Source organism: Parasteatoda tepidariorum, chromosome 1 (assembly GCF_043381705.1).
Source record: "Parasteatoda tepidariorum isolate YZ-2023 chromosome 1, CAS_Ptep_4.0, whole genome shotgun sequence".
NCBI classification, from domain to species: Eukaryota; Metazoa; Arthropoda; class Arachnida; order Araneae; family Theridiidae; genus Parasteatoda; species Parasteatoda tepidariorum.
In genome coordinates, this window is record NC_092204.1 from 12,696,808 (window position 1) to 12,718,655 (window position 21,848).

A 21,848-nucleotide genomic window follows, 5' to 3' on the forward strand; every position below is an offset into this window, starting at 1 on the left:
TAGTATATATATATATATATATAAATTGAAATAGTTCATTTATTAGGAGTCTTATGCAAAATTGTAGAGTTAATAAACACAAATATTTTCTTAAAATACCTAAAACTATTTACAGTAAAACTGTATAATTTTACACACATGAAGTAATTTTCTGTAAACTAACAGAAATCAAATGTGTAAGACTACGTAATTTTACAGGAATAAAATTTGCCAGATTCTGTAAATTTACTATGCAAACCTCTGCGGCATACTTATAAAAAAAGTACTGTTAAACTGCAATGGTTAGAAACTGATTGAACGAATTTAGTATTTTAAAGAGCCAGACTAAAATCCAACCATTGAGCCAGACTAAAATCGTTTATTCATCAATGACGTAAAAGCAAACAGTCAAAAAGTAAACTCGCTCTATTCCGTATTAAAGAAACGATTTCAGTAACACCTGAATAACCTTTGATCAAGTGAGCGGATTGTCACGTTTCAAGATACAATCTTAATCGCTCTAATGTTTATTTTAAATGCACGATTTTTCCTTTGTCCACGATATTTTAAGTTACGAAATCAGACTCTCTGAATAAACGTATGTCCTTTTCAACGGAAATATGGGAGAAACCGCAATCTGTAAAATATGGTTCTAATAGTTTGATCAGTTGGGTGTTTGAAAGTTTCGAGCCTTTTATGTTAATTTCATTTTTTGGGTATTTCATTTAACCCTTGGTGGGTTAGTATATGACCCATAGGTCATAGGGTTGCTACCACTGCCTTAACGGTTCTCAATCGCTTAATTTTAAATTTTTCCTAACATAAAAAACAAATAAATAATAATATTTTTTTTGGTGTTTTTACAATGTTTTCACAAAAAATGATGAATCAGAAACAAATACGGAGATTGGTGAGTGCAGATAGCAGGAGGGAGAACCTCCTAGTTCCTTAAATAAAAAAACTTTTCAATCATTTAAAGCAGCTTTTTAATGCATTTTCTATATCAAGATTCGCAAAGCATGATACTATCATTGGGTAAATTTAATACAAATTGAAGTTAAAAAATAAATAACAATGTTTTTTTTGTTTGGTTTTTTTACAAAAAATGATGAATCAGAAACAAATACGGAGGTTTGTGAACGGAGATAGCAGGAGGGAGAACCTCCTAGTTTCTTAAATAAAAAAAACTTTTTAATACATTTTCTATATGAAGATTCGCAAAGCATCATACCATCATTAGGCAAATTTAATAAAAATTGCCGTTAAGAAATAAATAATAATGTTTTTTTTTTTGTTTGGTGTTTTTACAAAAAATGATGAATCAGGAACAAATACGGAGGTTTGTGAACGGAGATAGCAGGAGGGAGAACCTCCTAGTTTCTTAAATAAAAAAAACTTTTTAATACATTTTCTATATGAAGATTCGCAAAGCATCATACCATCATTGGGCAAATTTAATTAAAATTGCCGTTAAGAAATAAATAATGTTTTTTTGTTTGTTTGGTGTTTTTACAAAAAATTATGAATCAGAAACAAATACGGAGATTGGTGAGCGGAGATACAAGGGGGGCGAGCCTCCTAGTTTCTTAAATAAAAAAAAAAAAACTTTTTATTACATTTGAAGCAACTTTTTAATGCATTTTCTATATCAAGATTCGCAAAGCATGATACTATCATTGGATAAATTTAACAAAAATTGCCGTTAAGAAATAAATAATAATGTTTTTTTTTTGTTTGGTGTTTTTACAAAAAATGATGAATCAGAAACAAATATGGAGGTTTGTGAACGGAGATAGCAGGAGGGAGAACCTCCTAGTTTCTTAAATAAAAAAAACTTTTTAATACATTTTCTATATGAAGATTCGCAAAGCATCATACCATCATTGGGCAAATTTAATAAAAATTGCCGTTAAGAAATAAATAATAATGTTTTTTTTTGTTTGGTGTTTTTACAAAAAATGATGAATCAGAAACAAATACGGAGGTTTGTGAACGGAGATAGCAGGAGGGAGAGCCTCCTAGTTTCTTAAATAAAAAAAAAACTTTTTAATACATTTGAAGCAACTTTTTAAAGCATTTTCTATATCAAGATTCGCAAAGCATGATACTATCATTGGATAAATTTAATAAAAATTGCCGTTAAGAAATAAATAATAATGTTTTTTTTTGTTTGGTGTTTTTACAAAAAATGATGAATCAGAAACAAATACGGAGGTTTGTGAACGGAGATAACAGGAGGGAGAACCTCCTAGTTTCTTAAATAAAAAAAACTTTTTAATACATTTTCGATATGAAGATTCGCAAAGCATCATACCATCATTGGGCAAATTTAATTAAAATTGCCGTTAAGAAATAAATAATGTTTTTTTGTTTGTTTGGTGTTTTTACAAAAAATGATGAATTAGAAACAAATACGGAGATTGGTGAGCGGAGATACCAGGGGGGCGAGCCTCCTAGTTTCTTAAATAAAAAAAACTTTTTAATACATTTTCTATATGAAGATTCGCAAAGCATCATACCATCATTGGGCAAATTTAATAAAAATTGCCGTTAAGAAATAAATAATAATGTTTTTTTTTGTTTGGTGTTTTTACAAAAAATGATGAATCAGAAACAAATACGGAGGTTTGTGAACGGAGATAGCAGGAGGGAGAACCTCCTAGTTTCTTAAATAAAAAAAACTTTTTAATACATTTTCTATATGAAGATTCGCAAAGCATCATACCATCATTGGGCAAATTTAATAAAAATTGCCGTTAAGAAATAAATAATAATGTTTTTTTTTGTTTGGTGTTTTTACAAAAAATGATGAATCAGAAACAAATACGGAGGTTTGTGAACGGAGATAGCAGGAGGGAGAACCTCCTAGTTTCTTAAATAAAAAAAACTTTTTAATACATTTTCTATATGAAGATTCGCAAAGCATCATACCATCATTGGGCAAATTTAATAAAAATTGCCGTTAAGAAATAAATAATAATGTTTTTTTTTGTTTGGTGTTTTTACAAAAAATGATGAATCAGAAACAAATACGGAGGTTTGTGAACGGAGATAGCAGGAGGGAGAACCTCCTAGTTTCTTAAATAAAAAAAACTTTTTAATACATTTTCTATATGAAGATTCGCAAAGCATCATACCATCATTGGGCAAATTTAATAAAAATTGCCGTTAAGAAATAAATAATAATGTTTTTTTTTGTTTGGTGTTTTTACAAAAAATGATGAATCAGAAACAAATACGGAGGTTTGTGAACGGAGATAGCAGGAGGGAGAACCTCCTAGTTTCTTAAATAAAAGAAACTTTTTAATACATTTTCTATATGAAGATTCGCAAAGCATCATACCATCATTGGGCAAATTTAATAAAAATTGCAGTTAAGAAATAAATAATGTTTTTTTGTTTGTTTGGTGTTTTTACAAAAAATGATGAATCAGAAACAAATACGGAGATTGGTGAGCGGAGATACCAGGGAGGCGAGCCTCCTAATTTCTTAAGTAAAAAAAAAAAAACTTTTTAATACATTTGAAGCAACTTTTTAATGCATTTTCTATATCAAGATTCGCAAAGCATGATACTATCATTGGATAAATTTAATAAAAATTGCCGTTAAGAAATAAATACTAATGTTTTTTTTTGTTTGGTGTTTTTAGAAAAAATGATGAATCAGAAACAAATACGGAGGTTGGTGAGCTGAGATAGCATGGGGGCAAGCCTCCTAGTTTCTTAAAAAAAAAAACTTTTAAATACATTCAAGGCAACTTTTTAATTCATTTTCTGTATCAAGATTCGAAAAGCATGATACTATCATTGGATAAAATTAATAAAAATTGCCGTTAAGAACAGTTGCCACAGCAAAGTTAAAAATAGTGAATGACCGTGACTTAAGTTCATATCCCCACTCCTTTAAATGACTTGTGTATGAAGTTTTATTTAACTATTTTAAAACCATATAATTGTATACGTAAATTTTTTTTGTTGCAGGATCTGTAAGTTCCGCCAAAGATGGTCCCCTATCAGGTATCAGAATTCTTGATATGAGTCGGTAAGTTTTTAATCATAGATAACTCTTCTGTTTCCTATTTTCTTTTTAAAGAAAAAATCAGTTTGTTCTCGAGTGGTACTTGTAAACGGGACCACCACATCGATTTTTCTCCCCTACTTTTTTTCATATTTAGTATGGCATAGTTTTTTTTTTTTTTTTTTTTTTTTTTTTTTNGGTAGTATTTTGGTTTACCTGCGTATCGTCTATGTTATTTATTTTGCAAGCTATATCGAGAAACAAAACAAACAAAATTTTTAAAAAAATGCATTGAGTTAGAATAATTCTTTGTCAATGTGTTTAAAATGGCTTATAGCAGGGGTGTCAAACTCGCTGCCCGAAATGAACATTTTTGCGGCCCAGTCAATATATCCGACGCAAAGTAAAAATAAAATAGAAATGTGAATTAAAAAGGAAACTAGCATATAAAATTAGTATAATATACTTTATTTATAAACTATTCGGATCATTTTAAATTGTACACGCTAAAATGTAACATTCTAATTGGCTTGCGGCACCTTGCCTTCCAGGGATCGTATCAAAAATACGCAGAAAAAATTTCCAATCAGAACAGAATTTGAAACAATGTTTAAAGATTTTAATTCTTTGGAAGTCAAATTTTGTTTGTTTTCTTCGATTTTCTCAATAAATATTGACTCAGTACCCAGTTATATGCAAATGAAAGTGATTGAGACTCAGTGCGACTCAAATTTGAAGGCAAAATTTATTGAAGAGGGTGTGCCTAAATTTTACAAGTATTTACCAGCAAGGTTTGAAAATACTCGAAAATTCGCATATGAAATTATTTCCATGTTTGGAAGTACTTATCAGTGTGAGCAATTATTTTCTGCTATGAATGGAAATAAATCTCCGGTCCGAAACCGTATTAATAACGCTCACGTTGGGTCAATTTTGAAAGTAGTCTCGGCCAATAAAATTTCCCCCGACATAGTAGCAGAGAAGAGTATCAAACAATAATTTAACTCTATATATGTTTATTACAATGTACTATTCAAAATAAAAATATTTGTTTCTATGAACATTGATTTTTTTTTTGCGGCCCACCTAACGTTAAGCATTGTTTATTTGGCCCAAGTTAGCTTTTTAGTTTGACACCCCTGACTTATAGGATCTGTAAATAGAAGTGAGTTACATAATTTGTAAGCACTCTCACAGATGTTTCCGTTCTCGGTGTAAGAATTCTCGAAATGAATCGGTAATTTGTTTTATTTCCTCATCCCTTTCAAAATGAAAAGTCAGTTAGTCCTATACAAGTATATAACTTTCAAACGAAGTCACCACTTTACTTGCCCTTGTTGAAAAAACAATTCATATGTTATTGGTATGGATTTAGGAAGATCAAATAAATTAATTGTCAGGCGACTTTTATTAAACTTACTGATAAAAAAAGAAGAGGGATAGCTGAAAAACAATTTAAGAATAAAATTATGAGAAATGTTCCTAATTGATTAACAGTTTTTTTTTAATGTTTAACAGTTCACTTTCTTTAACCGAACGAATTTTTTTAACGTTTAATACTAATTATGTAACACCGCAGCTCGATAAAAGACTAAAAGAAAATAATTTTTTTTTCTAAACTGAGTGGCAGTTGAAACCAGTCAATGTCTACTAAAAACATTCAAACTAATTCAATAATTGCTATTAATTGTTGTGGCGAACATCATTGCTAAATTCATATCAAAGCCTACTTTTTATAATGCTTAATAGCAACATACAATGTCCGTAGGTATTATTTCAAATAATTCAAATAAATTTGTAATGTTTTGCGATTCTAGATTCATTACTATTTTAAACTTCTTATTATGGCTACTTATTGATTTGAAAATCGAATTTTCGAAGAATTAATCTACAAGAAAATGGGTCTCTTTATTAAAAGAAAAATAAATAAATAAATTATTTAAAATAAATAACCAAAAATAAATGTAAAATATAAAACAGTAAAATTTACCACATAGCTTTTTATTTAATGTTTAATTATATCAATATTTTCTTAATATTCTAGTCTATTTTTATACACAAATAGAAAGCTAAACTGTTTATTATAAAACTTCAACAATCAAAACAATCAATAAATTAAAATGAATAACCAAACAATGAACATAAAATAAAAAACAGTAAAATTTACTACATAACTTTTTTTTTAAACGTTTAATTATACCAATCTTTTCTTAATATTCAAGTCTATTTTTATACAAAAATAAAGAGCTAAACTGTTAATTATAAAACTTCAACAATCAAAACAATCAATAAATTAAAATGAATAACCAAACAATGAACATAAAATAAAAAACAGTAAAATTTACTACATAGCTTTTTTTTTTAAACGTTTAATTATACCAATCTTTTTTTAATATTCAAGTCTATTTTTATACAAAAATAAAGAGCTAAACTGTAAATTATAAAACTTCAACAATCAAAACAATCAATAAATTAAAATGAATAACCAAACAATGAACATAAAATAAAAAACAGTAAAATTTACTACATAGCTTTTTTTTAAACGTTTAATTATACCAATCTTTTCTTAATATTCAAATCTATTTTTATGCAAAAATAAAGAGCTAAACTGTTAATTATAAAACTTATTCATAATTTTCTTTTAAAAAAATTCTCTAGTATGAATAGTATGTATTTTTGATAAACTTTAATTGACTATTATTTAGAATTGTAGCTGGCCCTTTTTGTACTATGCTGTTAGGAGACCTCGGGGCGGAAGTTATAAAAGTAGAACCTCCAAGTAAGTTATTTACACAGTATCAATTATAATATCATTTACAGAAAAACTCTTTTCTTAATACCGCTATTCATGTTTTTCTAGTCCTTTTAAGCAGTGTTACCTTTACTTTTATTGTGTTCAACTATTATGTCGTATGTCAACATTTCTTTCATTTTGTATAACTGTACAATCAGATGGTATTTGCACGTCTACATTTACCATGACTGCGTGTAATTGTATTAGCGGATGGTATTTACACGTCAAAGTTTTCTTTGATTGCGTTCAACTATTATATTGGATGTCAACATTTCTTTCGGTTTGAAGGTTCGGGACAGGGGGGGGGGGGAGACTGAGAGAGAGGCATGGTCTAACTTTATGCTTTTCGAAGAAAACTTTTCCGCTGTTAGTGAAGAAAAACCAAATAGGAAATTTTTTTTAATCTTCCCACCACTTAAACGATTTATTGTGAACCTCGGGGTCAGGACAGCCTGGTTGGTAGAGCACTAGACTCGCGTTCGTGAGAACGGAATTCAAATCCAGCCGGCCGAAGACTTCCCGTGTGGTAAATGGTGATGTTACACGTTAAATCTGTCGGGTCACGAAGTCTCCCATGTTCCCATAACAAATTATACCTTTGCTGAATTAGAGATTCATCTTTCTCTATTTCTGGTCAAAATTAAGATGTGTGGATGAATGAATAAATCTATGAAAGGCTTCACCCTATAAACGGCATTAACGTATGGGTGTGGTAGAAGTAAAACTCTTGTCCATAGATGCTGCCACTAGAAAACAAGAGCAATCCTTCCCCTTGCCTTAATGGCCTACGACAATAACAACATAGTGAACCTCTTCGAATCATACGTATACGGGTGAAATGCGAATCATAGGTATACGGGTGAAATGCGAATCATATTTATACGGGTGAAATGCGAATCATGCGTATACGCATTCTCAGGGTAGCCACAATCAGGGTGAAAGAGATAAAACTGGTAGATAAGCTGTTTCGTTGATAGTTTATTTATGGGAGGGTAAATAATAGTTCAAAATAAAAATTACTTAGTTACGCATTGAGCTAGAGAATTAAAGCAAAAATAAGTCTGTCAAATTAGCCATGCCTTACCATTATTTTATTTATTCCTAAAATTCGCACATAAGATCAAAAGTTATTCCAAATGTTCCCTTTTTTTGCATGCTGTATATGACATGTAAGTGATTTTAACGTACGTAGGTACGTAATATAGGTTCTGTGGTACTAATTGTATATCCCCCTTTAGCATGTAGGTATCAAAAATGTAAATTGAACTGTTATTTGCAGGTGGAGATGAAACTCGCAACTTTGGAACAACTTTTATAAAAGATGAAAGCGTAGTTTACATGTCAATCAACAGAAATAAAAAGGTATGGATGAAATGGAGTTGGGAATTTTTGCTTAATATTATACATGACACGACTATTCCAGGTAGTATTTTGGCAATTTTATTTACAAGCTACTCAGAGGATATTTTAAGAGACATATATATATATATATNCCACTCGAAAATGATAATTAAAAGATGCGATCAATTGTGAATTGTAAGCATTGTTAATAAAGTTTGTCTTAAAGAAACAAGATGATTTCACTAAAAATCAATTTCTACCCCTTCCTATTTTCATTTCCACATTACGAAGTTTCACTTCTTCCGCGCGGACGGACTCCACGCACTATTTTTTTTTTTAAATTGAAACATTTCTTTTCCCTCATTCTTTATTTTATTTGTATAGGCTCTAAGCGTTCCAGACCTTTCGTTGAATCCTAAGTATTCGAAATTTCAAGACAGAATGCAAAACAGAGAAGAACTATATATATATAGTAACAAGCATACTCAGAATGACAAAATTATGCTACACTAGCTGCTGCCAGCGAATTTTATTAATTTCCGAAATTCTTTTTATTTCCGAACAAGTTGGAATTTTGATAAAATATTCAGTATTTATTTCTCCAATAGAAATTCTCTTTCAATCAAGTTTTTGTTGCCTTATTCTAAGGTGCATGGCGGCCCACGTGACGTTCAAGTTTAGTGGTGAATAATTCTCGAATTTATTATCAAGAGTTAAAATTTCATATTTCCTTGTACACCTTGTATTTTTTCTGTGTACCTTGATACAGTGAAACCACCAGGAAAGACCACCTCTGTGTAGCGACCTCTTCTCTTTACGACCACTTTTGGGGGGCCCGTAATTTTTTCCATGGAGTTTATGGTGAAGGCAACCTTCTCTAGCGACCCGGAAAACCTCCGCACCAAATGCGAAAAAGGTCAAATAAGAAAACACGAAAAAATATGAAAACATTAACAAAATAAATAACTAGATTCAAATGTATTCAAAATATTTGTGTGTGACTCTTATTTTGAGAGCTCTTTTTGACAATCCCTGTTAGAAATTAACAACCTTATGTTCCAGTTAAGACGATGCGAAAAACTATTATTTTTTTGAAGTTGAAAATTAATTAAAAAAAAAGTTTTTTTTTTTTGAAAAAACCTAAGCATCTCAAGCAAACAATCCTCTTCTTATTTTTTTAAAAGCTAACTAATTTTTATGGTAAAAAATTAAATGCAAACTTAAGCAAAAAACTTAATTGTTTACTTACATAAAATAGTTCTATCTTTCATAATTGGTAAATCTTTTTTACACATAATTAGGGATCATTTATATGGATGCTAATTTTTATCCAGCGATCCGATTTTCATGAAGCCAACACAAGTGGAATTTCCGCACCAAGAAAATGACACTGAGTCTTTTACACAAAATTATGCACCTTAGATATTTTGAAGTCAATGGAGAACGACCAACCTCCATTAACAACCATTTAACTGTGGAATAGAAAGTGGTCGAACCCAAGAGGTTTCACTGTATTTACAAGTTTCTCCAGCACTATACAGCATCACTACATGAAGTTTCGCGCAGTAATGACACGCGTAATTTGGCCAAGATGTATGAAGCTAATATTTATTGTTAATATCATATATTCATTATTTATTAATAATACCACATTTTCATTATTTATTATTAATTTTTTCCGTTTCTATTTTGAGCGATTTTAAATGTTTAAGTGACTGTTATTTCTACTTGCACGATTGACAAATATTTTTGAAAAGAATTTCTCTCGTTTTTAGGGCATTGCTGTTGATATCAAGAGACCAGAGGGTAGGAAACTCATTGAAGAAGTAAGGAAATAACTTGATTTTGAACGTAAATCATGTCACTATTTCATAAATAAAATGAATATTCTACTTTGGCCGGCCATTTCACGAAGTGGCTGCGATGTTCCAGCCAAAACGCGATGTCTTTAGTATTTCTAATAACTTTTACTTCACAGAAAAATTTTTTTTAGCTGTATGCTTCTTCACATGCCGGGTGGTACGGTGAGACCACAATTTTTTAATATTTGTTTTATTAAAAAGTTAATTTGTTTTCTTCCTTTTTCCTTTTGTTTTCTTTTTTAATTTAAAAATATGAATCTTCTAATTTAAAAATATAAGAAATAGACACGTTTTTAAAGTAAAATTTAAAAAATTTAATTTTTTACTATGTCTCAAATAGCCACATCCCACCGCAGCTAATAATTTTTAAAGAATGAAGTTATGGTTATACAGAGCCAATAATGCTTGCCAATGATTTTTTCTTCCAACTTTGACTGATCCTCCCAGCATGCCACTTCGTGATCTGGCCGGCCAATTCGCGAAGTGGCCGAACTCGGGCTTTGGCATATGTTTATATATATATATTATTTTTTAGGACTTATGTCATGCTCCTTCAAATTGTTCTTATCCTTTGTAGCTTGCTAAAGAAAGTGATATTTTTGTTGAAAATGTCATTCCGGGCAAGATGAAGAAATTGGGATTAGGATACGAGCAACTGAAATCAATTGCACCTCATTTAATTTATTGTTCCATATCAGGTTAGCATATGAATTGTGTTTTTAACGATATTTTCAATAGTCTTGCTCGTCGCTACTAACCTTTTTGTTTTTTACGATGGTTTTCTTAGTGTTACTTGAATGAACTTACTTACTTGTAATGAATATATCGTTAGTGAATATAATCAATATCGAAATCTGCCGTTTTTACGGGTGACAAATTAACATTTAGTCGAACATTTACAATTTAACAGGATTTGGACAGACTGGTCCGTATAGCTCTCGTCCGGGTGTTGATCTCATAGCTGCTTCAATCGGCGGTTTCTTGCACATCACCGGACCAAAAGATGGAGAGCCATGCTCAGTTCAAGTTCCCATTACAGATTTTATTACTGGTACCTATGCCCATGCAGCAATCATGGCCGCTTTACTGCAGCGAGCAAAGACTGGTAAAGGGACAACTATAGAGTGTGATCTGTTGAGCTGTCAGGTAAAATCCTTAATCAATTCTAGCAGTGATTATTATTATTATTATTATTATGAAATTCGTAATAAGGTTCATATTAAGTGATAATACGAAACAATAACAAGCTTCAAAATCATTATTTTTATAACTTTTTCACAAAACTGTGGCTTTTCTTCTTATTGTCACCATTTTAAGACTTACCTAATCAAAATTACATATTCTTCACAAAAAAGCGTTATTTCATGAGAAGACAAAGCTTTCGGAAAACAGACTTTTTCAGTTTATACTTATAGAATAAAATCTCACTCGATGGCATTCTATAAAACCCCTCTGAATTAAACTTCCTGACCACGTGAAATCTTTCCGGCATTAAAGCATTGCTGATCACATAATTTTTTCCCTCTAAATGTTTGAGAGATTTTTAAGGCTTATCAAGTACTATTTCTTAATCTAATAAAGTAAAGCCTGTATTTTCCATTATTTTATGAATACAAATTATGCTGTCAAATAATATTCTACATTTAAAAGTTTGTTGAGAATAAAAAACGTCAAGTGAAAAATCCAATATGCAAGTATCCGAGGAGGGTGTATGTTTAAAAAATTTCACTACAAAAGTCAAATAATTTTCTTCTATTAAGAATCTGTTAAAAAAAAAATACTACAAGAAAATGAATATCAAAAATTCATCCCAAACTCCAAGGTGGCAAGGAGAGAAGCCTGTTAAATGACAATTAAAACAAGAGCGTCAGTTTACCATGTTTAAAAATATGTTGATTCTAAGTATAAAACACTGTGAAAGAAAAACATTGTAAAACATTGTAAAGAGGCATGTTGGGAGGCAAATTTCCATACGTTTGCATTAGCCTGTGCACATTACTTCTGAGCATCCTAATGCAAGCATACGTTGATTTGACTTCCGTTAACCTTTTGCTTAGCCTTAGGAAAGTGTCTTCAAATTTATAATATTCTTAAAATCGTCAGACTCACCTTGGTAGGACATTTTAATTCGATTTATAACAGTCTATACATCTTTGGTTTAAGACTATCATTGTTCAACTCTGTAGCCTTGAAATTTTCAATCTAACCCAGGAGACAAGGGAACTCCTGGATCAAGCATTGGGATAAACTTGCCTTCCCTGAGGACTTCCTGATGGAACTAATTCGCATTCACGTTACATAGAGAACCTAACCCGCTACCAAGCGTAACCTTTATAGGATAGGCAGTAATTGATGTATGTGATGACTTGTTTTCGTAGTCACGTTGATAGAAAAAAATACATGGCATAAAAGACCAATCATCTCACACATGAATTACGGCCTGATCGGGTGAACTAGGAGAATTGAATGTGAACGACCAATCATCTCACACCTGAATTACGACCTGATTGGGTGAACTAGGAGAATCGAATGTGTAAGACCAATCATCTCACACATGAATTACGGCTTGATCGGGTGAACTAGGACGATTGAATGGGACAGACCAATCATCTCATACATGAAGTACGACCTGATTGGGTGAACTAGGAGAATTGAACTAGAACCCTTTTTAATCCCTCTTGTGGCGTCACACACCTGTTGCTAAACTTGATTAAGTGGGAAGTCACCCACTGTTTTATATTCCCTTTCTAAAATTTTCAACAAAAAATGAAATCCAAATCCACTAAAATGCAATTTTGAAATCCACTAAGTTTTTCAATTTAGTCTTATGCTCCAAGTATGACTAGTTCGGCTTAATTTTTTCAACTTAAGGTCAACTGGCAATAATATGGCGCATTGTTTTGTAGTTGTCAACACTTAACTTCGCCGCAAATTTTGTCCTGAATGATGGGGTCGAAATCAACCGAAGGGGAACCTTGAGTGATGTTCTTGCTCCCTACCAGGCATTCAAAACCAAGGACGGCTACTTTTCTCTGGCATGCCTCTCTGATGAAAGATTCAAAGATGTCTGTGAAGTGAGTATTTCGAGTGAGCATATAACAGGATGTTCACTGAAATCTGCATCTATCCTCTAACACAGCTTCAGTTACAAAAATAGAGCCAATTTGAAGTAAGCTGCTTGTGCTATGTAAGCGGAGACTGATTTCAGCTCAATTTTTTTTAAGGAACTGAAGAGGTCCTGAGTGCACTGATCGTAAAGACGCGGTTCCTCACCGCAGTCAAGCATTACTGTTTGCGGTCAGTGTACGGGTGGGTGACCACTTTGATCAGCCTGCGTAGGGACCGAGGGTGTGCGGTATCGGTCCTCGTTAAACTGTTCGACCGTAAAGTGCTCGACTTCGCACGCAGGTCGTCGAGCTACCAAAACGGTGGAGCCATCCCCTCTGCAGAGGATCAGAATTGTGATGGCATGGCTCTGGATCATCCTCAGAGATGTTTCCTAGACCGTCGCCAATAGCCCATTGTGCAGCTCTGGTGCCACGTAAACAAAGTACCTGCATTTCTGGAAAAATTGAAGAGGTACGTCCTCTAAAGTACTGGGTCTGTAAAGTGCAGGGCTAAGTATTCGCCACTCTCGCCAAATGCAATTAAATTTAGAGAATGAAAATGTGTTTTGGCGAAAGTATTGACGAATGATTTTTTTCACTGGAAAGAAATTAAAATTACGTCAACATGAATTTTTCTAAACAAATCAGTATTTTTTAATCGATTATAGTTATTGTCGGTAGATGCGCCGCTCTACCAATTAGAATGGGGTCCAAATAAAGTAAACCTGAAACAAACTAGCGTAAAATAGTTTTCTATGGGAAAAAATTAATTGAAATTTTTTTTTAAGATTTGCTTTTGGGGAAGACTTTCGAAAATTTTTCGAATACTTTTGATATTCGGCTACTTTACTGGCTTATAACTTGAAATCCTTAGCGCGGGCCCTGAGATGGTATGGGTTAGAATGAAAAAGAAAATTACACAGTTGTAATCATTGATTTAGTCATCGTGAAGACATTAATGATGAGAAATAAATGCTTCAGACCATTACCTTCTAGAAAAGAGAACGTATCCATTTTAATATATCTTAATGAAAGTTAACTGATTAACTGTTTTTTCTACTGGAAAAAGGACTTAAATAAAACTGTTGGAAATATTGCAAAACACGTGCACCTCTTAAAAATCAGACTTATATTATTTTATGTGGCTGGGTGGCGCAGTTGTTTTGTCGTCGGCCTTCTGAGCCCAAGTCTGCGGGTTCGATCCCCGGCCCAGACACCGGATTTTCGGGATGCAGAAAATCCTCAGCGGCCATGTCGTATGATTATGCGGCATGTAAAAGATCCCTGGACTGCCTTATTGGCTCTTGGCATTTCCGGCAAAATTAAATTCCTTGTGCACTTTAGCATCCAAATAAAGTCTCAGAGCTGTCATCTAGTGTGGCAGAAACTAGACGTCCAAATTAACATGACCAACGGTATCTCAAACATTGTGGTGGTCCTGAAAGAGTGGATACCACCTCTGGAAAACGCACTAGGTCTGCTCATCGGCAAGAACGATTGTGCAGCTCATTGGAGGAAAAAAAATTATTTTATTACCCCATGTGATTTTTTTTGGACTCAGAATTGAAAGTTATGGCGATTAACTTAAGCCAGAAACATGAAAAACGATTTCATCGGCAAACACAAATCTTGTCGATAATCCATCTATATTCTATTTCTGGAAATTTTCGCTGGAAACGTACGTTTTGTCTTAAGGTCTTAGTGTTTGTACCACCTGAAAGGTAAAGTAAAAGAATCTAATGTACATGACTAGAATGGGTCAGAATCTCTAAATTGTACCGTTTTCTCTGTACTCATTTACCTCAACTTTTCTTATTATTTGAAGAAAGGAAAGAGATTCATTTGGTTCTGTAACACAACAAGCTCTGCTTGAAGAGGAACAAGCCTTGAAGAAGAACTGCTTGAAGAGGAACTGCTTGAAGAGAAGGCCTCAGCACGGATCAATTTAGTAGTCTGACGTATGGAGCATAAACTGTGCAGTGGACGGAAAAAGGAGAATGTCGTTTCCTTCGGGCAACTAAGCTGCGCAGTGGGAGTTATTACGAAGAATGTCATTACGTTTGGATTGGATCATATTTCTTTCTTATGGTAACTCGTGCTAAGGCCTTCTCTCTTCTAAGAGGTATCAAACAAGCATGCTTAATTGGATTTCGGATGAGTTTGGATTTCGAACAAATTTGGGGCAAATATTAGGGGGACCGGAAAGTTATGTCGTTTCGGCGCATTAAATATTCGTTAGTCTCAAAAACCAATTCAATTTTTCGATTCATTTCAATTAATTTTCTATACTGCATTGAAAGGTTGCTGCTAACGAAGGTGAATACATTATTGATTAAAATAAAATCTTGTTAACAAATATCAGATGCACCGAAACGACATTACTTTCCGGTTTCCCTAATGTTTACGTTTCCTCTGTAAACTCGGTAAACAATTAACTTACAAAATAAAAAGATGGCTAATTGTGCTGTTGTTGTTGTTAATTTACGTCGCACTAGAGCTGCACAATGGGCTATTGGCGACGGTCTGGGAAACATCCCGGAGGATGATCCGAAGACATGCCATCACAATTTTGATCCTCTGCGGAGGGGATGGCTCCCCCGCTTCGGTAGACCGACGACCTGCGAGCGAAGTCGAGCACTTCACGGTAGCACAGTTTAGCGAGGACCAATACCGCACACCCTCGGTCTATACGCAGACTGATCCAAGTTGTCACCCACCCGCACGCTGACCGCAGCCAGTGATACTTGACTTCGGTGATCTGCTGGGAACCGTGTCTTAACGATCAGTCCACTGCGGGACGGCTAATTGTGCATTACAGACATTTTTTTCGTAACACAAGGCACACCTTTGTATGAGACACATTGAATTCAGAACTTACATGACGTTTTGATTTTGTTGATTTCATGAATTCTTACCTATTTGGGATTTTGTATGCTGTTCCTCCTTCGGCTATTTATCTCATACAAACAACCTTGAGTCTTCAAACTACTTCATCCACAGTTCGACGCTGTGATGATGTGAGAGTTCTTTGTACGACGATAAACGACTATGTTTCGGTTTATTCCAAGACACGGTACGCTTGTCTCTTCCTGAAAGAGGACACAATTCTGATTATCATAGCCTCTAGCGGCGATTTTGTAACCAGAACAATTTTTTTACCGTCGACAGATAAAACATGCATTTTTTTTTTTTGCAAGATTAATTCGTTTTGGCAAAATAACTCAACTACAGAATTTGCACTACGTAATTCAACAACAGAAATTGTAGTATTTGTAATTCAATTACAGAATTGTATTTTTGTCCAAATTCATTATGAAACGTCCCGCAGTGGACTGATCGTTAAGACACAGTTCCCAGCAGATCACCGAAGTCAAGCATCACTGGCTGCGGTCAGTGTGCAGGAAGGTGACCATTTGGATCAGTCTGCGTAGGGACCGAGGGTGTGCGGTATTGGTCCTCGTTGAACTGTTCTACCGTAAAGTGCTCTACTTCGCGTGCAGGTCGTGGGGCTACCGAAGCGGGGGTGCCATCCCCTCCGCAGGGGATCAAAACTGCGATGGCATGTCTTCGGATCATCCTCAGGGATGTTTCCCAGACCGTCGCCAATAGCCCATTGTGCAGCTCTAGTGCGACGCAAATGAATAACAACAACAACATTATGAAACACCCTTGTTACTGGGTATAGTAAAAATATATGTATTGAATTTTGTGTAAAATTATAAGTTAACTGTTAGATTAAAATTATCTAAATTTCAAGCAGTATGTTACACAGATCGGCATCTTTAATGTGACGCTCAATATTTCTTGCCGATAAATACAGTGAAGATCCGATATTGCCCAGGACCACTCAACACTTTGTGACATGAATTATCATTCTCTTCTAGTAAATCATTTTACCCATTGACAAAATGGGTCTTGTTTTGTGTTTTATGGCGTTCGCACTTTATTTGGACGTCATCACTCTTTTCAACTGTGTTCAAGTGTAATAGTAAACAGTGCGCATGCGTTGCTATGGCGACCGCTGCTGTTTGATAATTTTTTTATAATTCTTTTTTCCTTCTATTTTCACCGGCAGTCATTCTTAATGTATTTATATAATAATAATTTAAAGTATTTTTATATTCTTTTTATTATTAACTTATAGTTACTGTCTTGACGGTGATTTTAATATAAATATGAATACTGAAGGTCTTGAAGCACGTACATAGCCAGGATTTGAACACCAATGCGACGACAAACATCAATTGAGACAGTTTTTGCAACCCATGATTCGAAAAGTTGTGGCACTTATAGAAGTTAAACCAGAAAAAAAGCATTTAACCAATGGGAGGGTAACCAGTGATCGTAAGGCAGCGATCACGATTTTTGAAGTGAAACTTCTAACGCGACTTCCAACAAGGTTGCGTTAAGCGTTTAAAAAAAACCATGGCAACGAGCGGCCTGTGATCCTTGCAGGAGATTTTAATGTGAATTTCTCGTTACCTGAAGATTAAAAACATTATTAACCTTCCTTAAAGACAAATTTGGATTGGAAATGATAAATGGTAGGAATGGTTCAACAACCAAAGAGGGAACTACCATTGATGCAGTTTTTGAAAGAAATATTGAAAAAATAGAACTCAAACATTTCGTATCTTACTTTAGTTATCATAATCCCATTGTAAATGTTATAGATTTGGATATTTCTCCACTCGAAAATGATAATTAAAAGATGCGATCAATTGTGAATTGTAAGCATTGTTAATAAAGTTTGTCTTAAAGAAACAAGATGATTTCACTAAAAATCAATTTCTACCCCTTCCTATTTTCATTTCCACATTACGAAGTTTCACTTCTTCCGCGCGGACGGACTCCACGCACTATTTTTTTTTTTAAATTGAAACATTTCTTTTCCCTCATTCTTTATTTTATTTGTATAGGCTCTAAGCGTTCCAGACCTTTCGTTGAATCCTAAGTATTCGAAATTTCAAGACAGAATGCAAAACAGAGAAGAACTTTCCAGTTATCTTCAAACCATGTGAGTTCAATTTTCTGCCTGAATTCAAAATTTTGTTTCAAATCTTGATTTTATTTTTGATTATTACAAAACAAATAGTTTTTGTTTATGGTAACCCATACATCATTGTTTCATCTTATCCAAGTCAAAATTTTTGATGGTCCCATCAAAACATTTTGAGGGTTCATGTTGGTTTCAGTGCGATTCATGATGGTCCAGTATCCTTTGATGCCACCATCATCCAGAATTTTCCGTTACGTGTTCATGGTTTTCGATATGTCAACAAACTTCCATCATTTCATGATTGAAAATGCTACTTTAATACTATGATGGTCAACCATCAAGAGAAGTTTGATTCTCATTTACCTGCAATCAATGATTATCCGTGATGGTTCCAACTATACATTTACATGATGGTTTAATGGGAATTCTTGTTGGTTCTTAGGAATATACCATCAGAGCAATTTGACTTTTTTCTTCTGTTGGACCATCATAAATCAGTTTGAAGTCCTAGATTGGGATGGTGGTTATTCACGGTCATTCCAACATTTGATTTTTAAGATTCTATGATGGAAATTAGTGATGGTTCAACCAGGGCTCGAAAAACCGCCCGTTCTCGGCCCTCAAAAATTTCCCGCGGACAAAGAATTTCTCGAATCAGAAGTCCGCGCGGACGGCCATTTTCCGGTTAATGTTCGTGATACACTTTCAATTTTTGTTATCTTACAAGAGTCCAGCGCCTCACTTCTAAAATGACCCTCTAATCTAGAAATCCCGTACAGCAACATACTGCACATGGTGGATTGATGTTATTTCCGTCTGGGAGTACTGCAGCAGTTGAAAGGGACTTTTCAGCAATGAACTTGCAAAAAAACACATTACATAAGCGTTAAACGCAATTATGAACATCCACCTAAATGGAAAACCCCTTTCAGATTTCTGTGCAGAAATCTCTGTAAATCCTACGCTTTATTGTGGAACTGGCAAACGTCATACTTAATTCATTTAAAAAACGCAGCACCCTCGGATAAATTGACATTCCAGATAACTTGGCCTTTGTCATTTAAATTATTTCATAAAAGAAATAAATTATTTCAAAAAGAAATAAATTATTTCATAAAAGAAATACTAGGTTTTACAATTAGTAACCTAGTATTTCTTTTATTACTGTATAATGTAATCCTAGTAGCTACTAATTCATTGTGTAATTTATATAAATGTTTGTAATAAATAAGAAAAAATAATATTTTTATTTATTTAGAATGGACGGGTTAGTTTCAAAGGAGGACGGGTACATTGTTGGACAAGCCGTCCTCGGGGACGGGTAAAATTTCTGAGTTTTTTTGAGCCCTGGGTTCAACATAAACAAACCATCAAAACATGCTGCTTTTCTTATGTTGGACCATCATAAATCAATCCGAATTCCTACATTGAGGCAATGGCTATTTATGTTAATTACCATCAAAAAATATAATGGTTCACGATGAGATTATTGATGGTTACCATCAAGATTATGTTGGTCCATCAATGGAAGACCATCAAAAATTTTGACTTGGGTATACTTGATTGCAGGTTCGCAAAATACCTTAAACTGAAAGGACAAAAGTTCTTACAGATTACACGTTAATATTAAATCACTATCATATCATTTAGGGATGAATCTTTCAATCGAAATAGCAATCATGTTTTGACTTGCTAGAGCATTTAAAATTGGTAAAGCTTCGTATTGGATGAAATGTATGTTTTAACGTTTTATGATGGTTGCAAACAGAATTTATTGCTACATTATCAAAAAGGGAAAATATTTTTAAATCAAACTTTTGACCACTTGTGTTTTAACACAAAATTCTAACTGAATTTTTATACGTGATTATAATACAAGTATCGAGTCGTTTCTTCATCCTTAGAATCACTATTTTATTTTATTTTATTTTATTTTATAATCGGCTTTCAACAACCGACCTATGTTTGGGCTTATGACTATCAACGTTCGATTCCGTAACCTTGTAATTTTAAACTCAACCAAGAAGACAAGGGATTTCCTGGATCACTCATTAGGAGAACTAGCTTTTGGAATAACTTTCATTTTCATTGCGCGAAAAGGAAATCCACGAAAACCTCACATGGGCCGACGGCATGGAGATTTTAACTCATGATCTATCTACCAATGAGGATATTTACGTCACCCGTTGCCACAATTGTTGGTGCGAGCCGAGAGAAAATTTGAATCGACCAGCCATCGCTGGAATTCGAACCTAAGTCCCCTCATTACCTTCATACCTGTCAATTATCATGTCACTCCTAATCACGGAATCCCACAAGTCTCCCTCTTTGAGAACCTCTGCAATAGTTTTTGTTTACTTGTTTCTTTCCATTGTTTAGTTTTGAAACCAAAACAACCGAAGACTGGGTGGAAGTGTTTGATGGAAGTCCAGTGCCGAATGGACCGGTCAACAGCATGAAAGGTGTTTTCAAGGACCCACAAGTAAATATTCTTGATATATGTGGTACCATTCGCAAAACTCATCCTCCAAACTTTTGGGAATATTTAGCACTAATATAGACAAGACCACAACAACCTAGCAACAATTGTACCTTGGCTCTAGCTGGGCTCAAAAATTAGCTCAATATGGGTCCTACATGAGCATGCTCTGAGGGACCAATATTGGATTTCGGACCAATATTGGACCAATATTGGATAACCAAGATTTTTTAATATTGCTCCTATAGAGTGTCAATATCGGCTTATATAGGGCTATTATTGGCTGCGTAATGATTATAAAATATCGGTTGAATCCGATAATTCCATATTGGGCTAATATTGGTTTTAAAATGACAGTAAAATATCGGGTTAATTGGAAAATTCTACATAGGGCTCATATCGGAAAAATATTGTCCCTTTGAACCCTTATTGAGCCAAGATTCGCTAATATTGGCCCAATGTGGGCCCAAGTTATTTTGCCGCTATATACACCAAGTTTTGAGGAATGACGACTTATACCGGTGAATCTGAACAATCACATAGTCGTCTTGGTGAAATCACGAAATATTCGTTATGTCCGCTTTGATATTAATTTATTCATTCATATATTAATATTTATTTGATCTGATAATGCACGTAGGGGACTTTTTGACGGAACTAACGCGCATTCCCATTCCAGAAATGAAAGCCTCCCGTGGTTAGTCTAACGACTAAACTAACCATGACAGGCTGATAGGAGGCCATTGCAGGAATCCATGACCCGTCACTACTGTTTATGGTTTACCTCAGCACTGTAATCGTTGCGAGCAATTGAGGAATACGAATTCATATCATCCGTATTCCTCAACCATCGTTGGGATACGAACTTGCGTCAACTCACTTCGATGCGAGCGCTCTATTCCTTGAGTCATCGCAGTTCAAACTTCTTGTATTTCGTTTTATAACCGTTGAAAAGACGATCCAATTTTGAGTTTACGGTTACCATGTTGTAATTCTTTGTAATTTTGAACCCAATCCAGAAGACAATTGGGAGCTCCTGGATCAAGTATTGGGAAAAATTTGCTTTCGTGGAGGACATTTTGATGTAACTAACCCACATGGTACGGAAAACCTCCCACGATTAGCCTGACGACATGATCCATCTACCACTGAAAATTTTTTACGTCAGCTCTGTGGTCGGTGCGAGCCGGGTGCGGAATTCGTGTCAACTAAGGATTCGAACCAGAGTCATCTCATATGGAGGCGAGTGTTCTATCCCCTGAGCCACCA

The 21,848-nt window shown here is 34.0% G+C and overlaps 1 protein-coding gene across 1 annotated transcript in view; it reads left to right on the forward strand.

Moving 5' to 3' along the window:
- LOC107455261 (succinate--hydroxymethylglutarate CoA-transferase) overlaps positions 1 to 21,848 on the forward strand; it is a 39,251-nt gene that overhangs the window by 14,070 nt on the left and 3,333 nt on the right. Inside the window, exons 2-10 of the mRNA XM_043045668.1 lie at positions 3,961 to 4,021; positions 6,703 to 6,776; positions 8,071 to 8,153; positions 9,908 to 9,958; positions 10,572 to 10,692; positions 10,905 to 11,140; positions 12,901 to 13,068; positions 18,021 to 18,118; positions 20,480 to 20,582. Of these exons, the coding sequence (XP_042901602.1) occupies positions 3,961 to 4,021; positions 6,703 to 6,776; positions 8,071 to 8,153; positions 9,908 to 9,958; positions 10,572 to 10,692; positions 10,905 to 11,140; positions 12,901 to 13,068; positions 18,021 to 18,118; positions 20,480 to 20,582 (995 nt within the window). The remainder of the gene's footprint in view (positions 1 to 3,960; positions 4,022 to 6,702; positions 6,777 to 8,070; positions 8,154 to 9,907; positions 9,959 to 10,571; positions 10,693 to 10,904; positions 11,141 to 12,900; positions 13,069 to 18,020; positions 18,119 to 20,479; positions 20,583 to 21,848) is intronic.